The 8,755-nt window shown below is 39.2% G+C and overlaps 1 protein-coding gene across 1 annotated transcript; it reads right to left on the bottom strand.

Annotated features, from left to right (window-relative positions):
- Window positions 1-456: 456 nt before the first annotated feature.
- Window positions 457-5,684, bottom strand: spata7 (spermatogenesis associated 7). The gene is made up of 12 exons (XM_054614421.1): window positions 5,568-5,684; window positions 4,832-4,894; window positions 4,622-4,711; window positions 4,395-4,442; window positions 3,763-3,866; window positions 3,168-3,634; window positions 3,009-3,054; window positions 2,439-2,560; window positions 2,307-2,357; window positions 2,063-2,140; window positions 1,808-1,865; window positions 457-1,668 (listed from the first exon to the last, which is right to left on the bottom strand). The coding sequence occupies exons 1-12, from the start codon at window positions 5,608-5,610 to the stop codon at window positions 1,024-1,026; spliced, it is 1,815 nt and encodes a 604-aa protein (XP_054470396.1). The 5' UTR covers window positions 5,611-5,684; the 3' UTR covers window positions 457-1,023.
- Window positions 5,685-8,755: the final 3,071 nt, after the last annotated feature.

The raw sequence follows: 8,755 nt of genomic DNA, 5'->3' as shown, positions 1-8,755 counted from the left end.
AGAGAGAAAAAGGAGAGGGGAAAAGACAGAAAAGAAGGAGAGGCAAGAGAGAAGAAAGAGGCAGAGGAAAGGAAAAAGGAGATTGAGGATTTGAAAATAGAGAAGAAGAATGGACAGAATAGGAGGTCCATCTTTTCTGTCTTCTTCAACCGTCCCCACGTATCCCCTGCCCTCTCCCCCCTTTCTATTGCCCTGTCCACCCCCTCACAACCCACATTTCCTCACCCATCACCCTCTACATCCTCCCCCTCAAACCCTGCCACCACCACAAACCCCTTATCCACTCTTTCCTCTTGGTCACATTCTACCAGCCTACCAAACCTCTTACCCCACCGTCCATCCACCAAATCCTACCGGTTGAATGCTAACCAGTTTTCTTTAAAATAGTCTTAATAATCAGATATAAGAATCACAAGAATAGAAGATTTATTGCAATGGTAAAGACACTTTCTGGTGACAGTCAACTCCTAGTAGCTACATCTCAGAGGCATATGTAAAGTCAAACGCACTGAAAAATGAGGAAGTTTCCTTACAACAAAAGTGTTTTTCTAGAAATCTGGAAATGTAAACAGCAGCTGCACCATACTTAAGACTGACTGGGCATACTCTCTGCAATCAACACAAACTAAAGGATACCACTAATTCCACCGTCTGACATCAGTGTTATAGACTATCCTTTTCAAATTTGATAATCATACTAGTTACCATCATTTAGAAAATATGTAGAGCGTTACTCTGTGGGTCAATTGGAGCTTAACCACTACGGCCAGTATGTGTCTCCGGTGTGCTCGCTAAAACCCTGTTTGCTTTTATAAAAATGTCATTGTGCTTATGTGAAAATATAAAAAACTACAACACCATATTGTAAGGGCATTTAAAACATGGAGAACACAACTAGTGTTAAATCACATTTACAAGACTACACTTTTAGAAATTAAAATGTTAGTTACATTTCTGTCTGGATAAAGACTCACTTGGTAACAAAAACATTAAAGGACATTCAATCCCTGAACACAGCAAAGCTCAGAACTCATCATCACTGACGGAGGCAATGGTATTTGTATGTTGCTCAGTGTCCGTCTCCACATTGTTGCAGTGTTTATTGCTGGACACATGAAGCGACTCTGACAAACTTCTCCCCAGATCCTCAAGCTCTTTAGATTGTCCATCATTACTGACTTCAGCTTGGTCTTGATGGACTCCTTCTTCACTGGTTATAGGGTTATATTCATGGTTTTCATTGCTGACTTCTTTGCTTGTCTCAGTTGTGCCAATTTGATTTTGATGGTCCTCTTCACTAATTCCTGTATTATCGGAAACATGCTCACTGAGCCGAGGAGAGCTAATGCCCCCTTCTTGATTGTCATCTGCTCCTTCCTCTTCCGCTTTAGTTGGTGAGGCAGCAGTCGTTTCAGGAGAGCATAAGGGTGTGGACACCAATAGGGGATCAGCATAATCTGGCGAATCGGAATATTTAATCAGTGATGCATACGGGAACAGGTCACTGTCCTTTTTGGTCTTCACATGTTTTCCCCCTGATTCCAGATGTGGTAGGATTGAATCAAGTAGATCATTCTCCTTTTTTTCAAGCTCTGTACCACAGCTGGATGTGTTGGTTGGCTCTTCAAAATCTTTACGCAGCACTTCCAGAAGGTGGCGCATTTTACCCTAAAACCAAACAATGAAATCAAATGAGTGATAAGAATTTAAAGAAGTCCTCTGTGTCAACCTTTTAAATGTTTTCAAATATATTCTTAAAGCTGTGACCCAACACTTAAACAATATTTGCTTGATATCAGCTACTCACCACATCAAGGTGATGACGATTCATGTCGATATGGCGCTTTATCACCCGGTCTAAATACCTTGCAGAGGACATAAACACAGACAATGACACTAGCAACTGTTTAACCATATACTCAGTTATAAGACACATACCGCTATTAGGAAAGTGCCATCAAAGCTGCACGTGTGCTTTAAATATATGAAAGCTGACATTAAGCTCAGTCTTGTAGTTCATAGTCAGAGAGTGTAGAAAATCATCATTAAAAAAATGACAAACCTGTCAGAGATGTGCCCCCTGGACAATATATCCTCCGTTACAGCAGAAATAAATTCAAGGTACATTAATTCTTCTTCCCTGTTGAACAACAGATGGGAATTATTAGATTCATGGAGACATTAGTTTACATGGTTCCTAAGATTCACAGGGGGATCTAAAGTCCTGTCATATCCTTAAACACATTCTTTCTACTGTAGAAATTGAAAGCTGTAGAATAATGTAAACATTTTCAAAGAGAACTTACTCTGCAGATACACTCTTCATAATGTGAGATTTCCCGACTTCTGGTGAGAACCTAAAGAATTTGACTAAAATTACACTTCATTTTTACATTATGCTTAAAATGCAGCGTGGTATTTCCCCTTCATCATTTTACCTGGATGAGGAGTCAAATAAATCATGTTCTCTGCTCTTGTTTGCTCGACTCTGTTGTCTAGATGCTGATAAATATGTGCCATTGAACTCATCTTCAGACCACTCATGCTCCGTATTAAATCCCTGTAAAACAAATGGACAGCAAAACGGGAAGACATACTCAATATTGTCTGTCTCGGGATCAGAGGTTTAATGTGGATGAAACAATTTTTCATAGTCTTTATTTGGATGCTGTGCCACAGATTGTCATCAGGTTCAGTCAGTGGGGGTAAGACTAAATTTGTTGCACTCATCTTCGCTGAAATTATTATGTGATGGCACCTAAGGCATGGATCAGCGTTAAGGGCCTGGTATAAACCACATCATATACAGTACATCAAGTGCAGTGAAAGTGCCAAAGCAATGATTAGTTATCACAAACAATGTGAACACATTTGAATATGTATCTTACCACTTTAACAAGAATAAAAAAGGTTAGTAAATAAATGGACTAATTAATTAAGCAGTGAAGTCTTAACACTGTATTGCTATTGTTAAAATCTGATTAATCAAATAAAATCCTCAAAATTACCTGAGATGGCTCAAAAATGTCCTGTGTGCACTCCTTGGTTTTTGTGCTGCATTAAAAAAAAAAAAAAAAAAAGAATTATATATATATATATATTTTTTTTTTTTTTAAAGACACATCTATTGCTGTCCTTGGAGACTCACTGAGATGTTAGGTAAGTACCTGCCATGATTCGTCTCCTGTCGCATCAACCTTGAGTTGGTGCTATCCTGAGTAGGTTTCCTCCGTGGTGCACTGTAGTAGCGATATTGCGACAAGTATGAACTCTTTTCTGATTTCAGGGTCTTTGGGGTGAAAGGTTTGTCATTGGTAAAGTGCTGTGAATGTTTCTGGAGCAAGTCTCCGCTGTACGTCTTCTGGGCAGGGTCCTGGAAAGTCTTGTAGCAACTCTGATCTCCTGAAGCACCCAGTGAATACGCTGACTGCTTTCTGTGTGAAGTGGCCTCCTGGCTACGGTATTTTATTTCTGATGCTGGCCGAATGTGATGAGAATGGTTCTGAGAACCAACTTTAAATGATGGATAGACTATCTCCTTGGCATGGAAGGAGGAGCTGAACCTTGGGCTGGAAACCGTGGAACTCCTTGAGCAGAGGTATGGGCTGTCATCATATTGCACAGATAATCTACCCTGAAAAGCAAACATGTTGTATTCAAATAATCAAGTTTGCTGGTCAGGCAATGCCATGGTTTCTGTATAAGATAAACATCATATGAAGCAATTAGAAACACATCAGTGATTCTGCCTTGATTTCTTACCTGGGCTGAAGAGCAGGAGGCTCTGCTATTCCTCTGTGAGAGGGAGGGGGCCGACTGAGGACGACCACCTTTCCTTAACCGCTCCTGTCTGATCTGGTCATTGTCTGTAAATAGAAAGTGAATAGACACAGAAAGTAGTCTTTAATAGGCAAAGACTCACTGGACTTATCTGCACGGTATGAGAAGGTCAAGAGAGCAACTGCGATAGCACAGGCATAAGAAGAGAGCATTACTTTTACCGTTAAAGATAAGGATGAGTTGCATCCTGTACTAAAAAGTGATGAGTGGTTGCATTGCATCATTGCTTATTTAGGCTACTGTCTGTGTAGCTGTTGGCTTCTGCCTGTACTATGATTCATGTCTTCCTTAACTATGGTGGGGCAAAGTGCTGAGTTCAAAGAGAAAACTTTGGTCTTTCATTCCGATTATGACACCAATACCTAACGGTTTCTGGTTAAATAGTAAGACTTATTTCAATTATAATGCCATTAAAAAACATTGTGGGTGTGCTAAAATGAGGCATATATCAACAAAAATGAGAGCAGAAATGTAAGGTGTATATACTCATTTAAACAGTGACATTTTGTTTGTTGTTGAATTAATCATTTAATATTTGGTGAGTGGGTACTTACACTTTACACTGTGTATCAAGCTTTTGGGTACTGAGGCATCAACGGCAGCTGTGGAACAAGGCAAAGTTGTAAAATTACAACTGATTTTTAATCTAATTATTATGCAACAGACATACATGTTGTAACCACTTCAATATATTAGGATATTATATATGCATGAACATAACTGTTTCATTCTATTGAATGTCAAAGTAACATTCATAATATAACCCTGCCATATAGCTCACCTTTAGCTGAGTAAACCTTTTTGTAATGAGACACCATGTGGTCTTTAATGATGGACTGTGTCAATTTGCTGGAGGAGCGAGGGCAGAAAGCTAGAACGCAACATAGAGAACAACATACAGTACAATGTAAAATGAAGCTCATATCTTACAAATGGTCATTCCTCAGTTGACTTCATTCTCATTATAATATCAGCACATACTAATACTTACGGCTACTTTTTAAATTCTGTCCTCTCACACCAATGCTGCACCCCAATCCAGATGATACGCTCCCTAAAATAAACATAGACAGATATAGACATGTTGACTCCCATAGTGAAGTAATACAATACAACAATAATAAACCTTTTAAATAAATACAGTAGCAGTCAAACGTTTGGACGCACCTTCTCATTCAACTACTTTGAAGAATCTAAAATATAAAACATATTCTGGTTTGTTGAGCATTTGTTTGTTTACCACATAATTCCACATGTGTTCCTTCATAGTTTGGATGTCTTCAATATTAATCTACAATGTAGAAAAAATAAAAAATAAACTGTCCAAACTTTTGACTGGTACTGTATGTCTATTATCAAGCGAGCATTTGGTGCATAAAGCTTCTCAAAAGTATGATTACATTGACTGCTTATGATAACTAATCTAGCATTCCTTCTGTCAGGGTATTTGTGTAATGTAATGTAATGTATTTGCTTTTCTTCTCTAGCTCTAGTATGATGTTATTGGTAGAAGTTTGCAGTACATAATGAAAACAATACACTCCACAGAATATATGTGTATACATGTATGTGTTTAAATGGTTATTTAAGTCATTTAAAAGCCCCATTGGGGAGTACATTCACAGTCAGCATGAGTTTATCTTCTGATTGCTGCCTCAGCACAATGTGAATGAGCTTCCTGCTGCTGCTTAACAGCTAGCTAGCTAATGCTAACAATAGCTTCACACCTAGTCTCGATTCCATGGTAATGTTGTACTCATCGTATCCCATTTTCCTCAGAAACAGTCTGGAGCAGCGACGGCAGAGCTCGGATGCATTCAGTAACAACAGTGTGGTTAACTGTGAGCATGTTATGGCTGAAAGGTAGCTAAGCCTACAGCTAGCTTATAAGCAGACGGGCGGCTGGGTAAAGCTTCTCCGTCGCCATGCTGGTTGCTATGATCGCCTACGTCATCACGCCCTTGCGTAAGGAAAGCCACGCCCCCCACACCGCCCTACCATAGCCACATACACGCACTGGTCACTGGACTGGGAAAGTGAACATGGCAAAAAAACCTCAGAATTAAATAAAATCCCAAAATATGAATGATTATCAAAGATAGTTTCCATGCAATAAATGTTTGGCTTTATTTTGATCCCACAGGCAACAGCACATCTATCTTTATTTTGTTGTATAGTATGTGTATTTATTGTCTGTGTAGTTGTATAGTATGTGTATTTATTGTCTGTGTAGTTGTATAGTATGTGTATTTATTGTCTGTGTAGTTGTATAGTATGTGTATTTATTGTTTGTGTAGTAGTATAGTATGTGTATTTATTGTCTGTGTAGTTGTATAGTATGTGTATTTATTGTCTGTGTAGTTGTATAGTATGTGTATTTATTGTCTGTGTAGTTGTATAGTATGTGTATTGTATTGTCTGTGTAGTTGTATAGTATGTGTATTTATTGTCTGTGTAGTTGTATAGTATGTGTATTTATTGTCTGTGTAGTTGTATAGTATGTGTATTTATTGTCTGTGTCTGTGTAGTTGAGCTGCTGCAACACTTGAATTTCCCCCATGGGGATCAATAAAGGAATATAATAATAACATATGCTTAAAGCAGAATAAGGAAAATTAGACACAATTCCTATAGAACATCCCTCGTGACAATTGAGTTTTAACATTGTGATGGGTCTGGGTGCTGGACTCATCATCTGTCTGCCAAACATCATTCTACCACCTGTAATGGAAAATTATATTCGTGTATGTTGGAAGTATATAGTGTAAAGGTTTTGAATGAAATGTACTATGATGTGAAGATTTTACTCTAAAGGTGGAGAACCTTATCTCTCTGTATGATTATTACACTGTGGGAAGGTGTTATCCCCCCCCTCCCTGCTCCTTATGCCCCTTCACCTCTGTCATTCATACCCCCACCTTTTGGCCTTCTCCCTCTCGGTCCTTCCTCCCCACCTGAGACTCATACCCACCTTTTGGCCTTCTTCCTCTCCTTTGTTTTTCTACCTTTTCTTTGATATTCATGCACCCTTTTTGTTCTTCATACCCCCCTCCATCACACATTCATTGTCAGGAGATGCTAACTCAGAACTGAGCCTGGCCACCCAGGCTCCCATATATGCAGGGGTGAGCAGCCTTACTCGGGAGTTCAGTACTTTGCAGGCTCCCGGTGACTCTGTAAACTTCTGGCTCTTTCATGCAAAGAAATAAAATACATTTCATTTGTCATTTGATCATTATTTCAACGCTCATTGGGACTCATCTCGGGACATAGATAGTACTAGTACAAATTGGGTATTAGTATAGTAAATTGTATTGGAAAACTTCCACCACACACCTGAGAAACATCTCAAGGCTAAGACCCTCACTACCCAAACGTGATGCAGAGAAGTTGGTGCACACATTCATCAGTTCTCGGATTGACTATTGTAACTCTCTGCTCGCAGGTCTACCAGCCAAAACCACCCAGAGGTTACAATATGTACAAAACAGTGCCGCCCCGGGTTCTCACCAGGACACGGAAATCACAACATATCACCCCAGTCCTCCACTCCCTCCACCGGCTTCCAATAAAACAACGCATCATTTTCAAAGTACTTCTCCTAGTATTCAAGGCCATAAACTGTACCGGTCCAACCTACCTCCTGGACCTCCTCACCCCTCAATCCACATCCATGACACTTAGGTCAGGCAACTCCAACATCCTTGCGGTTCCCCGGACAAAGCTGGCAACCATGGGAGATCGTGCCTTCTCTTCGCTGGGGCCACGCCTGTGGAATAAGCTCCCGGAGAAGATCAGGGCCTTAGACTCCCTCACAGCTTTTAAATCAAATCTTAAAACTCACCTGTTCCTCTCTGCCTTCCCCTAAGGTCTTGGCTTTGTGTAGCTTAGATTGCGTTTCTTGGGTGGTTGTTCAGTTTTAATATATATTCTTAGATTTTATTATGATTAAATGATTTCATTTATTTTGTTTTTTAATTGTTTTTAGCGTTTTATTATTATATTTGATTATTGTGATTGTTTTACCCTGTGCAGCACCTTGAGATTTCATTGTATTTTAAAGTGTGCTATATAAATGAAATCCATTATTATTATTATTATTATTACTTGATGTTTTTGAACCACCTTTTGAACATAAGACAAACAGGGTGAGGCAAGAGGAGCCAGTTTGAAGCCTATAAACTGCCGTATTGTCTTAGCTAGTCATTAAACACAGTGGCATGTGAAGTTTACCGGAGCCCCTGTGCCTGATAATTAAGAGCGGGTTAACGCGGGCTGTACTTGCACTGAATCTTATACAATCGTCTTCCTATTACTGCGGTTATTTACATTTTTACCAGAGGATAGTGAGACAGCAGCTATAAATTCAGGACTGAAAACAGATTTCAAGGCCTTTGGAACAGTTCAATGTATCATGCTCCCTAGGGTCCTACATTTATACTGGTACCCATATCTTGTTTATTACAGGTGGGCTGTTTTTAGGACAGTTTGAAGTAAACACCCACCATCTGGCCTGCTGAGTGTGTGAAAAACTGACCAATGTGAATTACACAGAGTGCAACAAATATAAATTCTGATTCAAGTATATGTCCATCATGGGACCATTCTGTCAGCAGCATATTGTTAATTCTGCCATGTTCCTTGTATTGTTTGATAGACCTTTTAACCCCTAACGTCATTCACCAACAAAAGATTGTAAATGACTTAATTGTAGTGTGAAACGGACTCTTTGAACAGCATAGTTAGCCTTAACCACAAATCAAATAATGCTTGTTTTTGTCAGTGTTTAAGAGTTTGATTTTATTACCAGTTTAAAAAAGGTACAAATGAATGTAAAGTAATATATTAATTCCCCATGCTGCAATGGTTTCTCATGCTGTTAATAACTTGTAAACCCCAGTCGGCTTATCTTTGT

This window comes from Anoplopoma fimbria, chromosome 15, assembly GCF_027596085.1.
Source record: "Anoplopoma fimbria isolate UVic2021 breed Golden Eagle Sablefish chromosome 15, Afim_UVic_2022, whole genome shotgun sequence".
Lineage (NCBI taxonomy): Eukaryota > Metazoa > Chordata > Actinopteri > Perciformes > Anoplopomatidae > Anoplopoma > Anoplopoma fimbria.
This window is presented reverse-complemented; position numbering and strand designations above follow the sequence as displayed.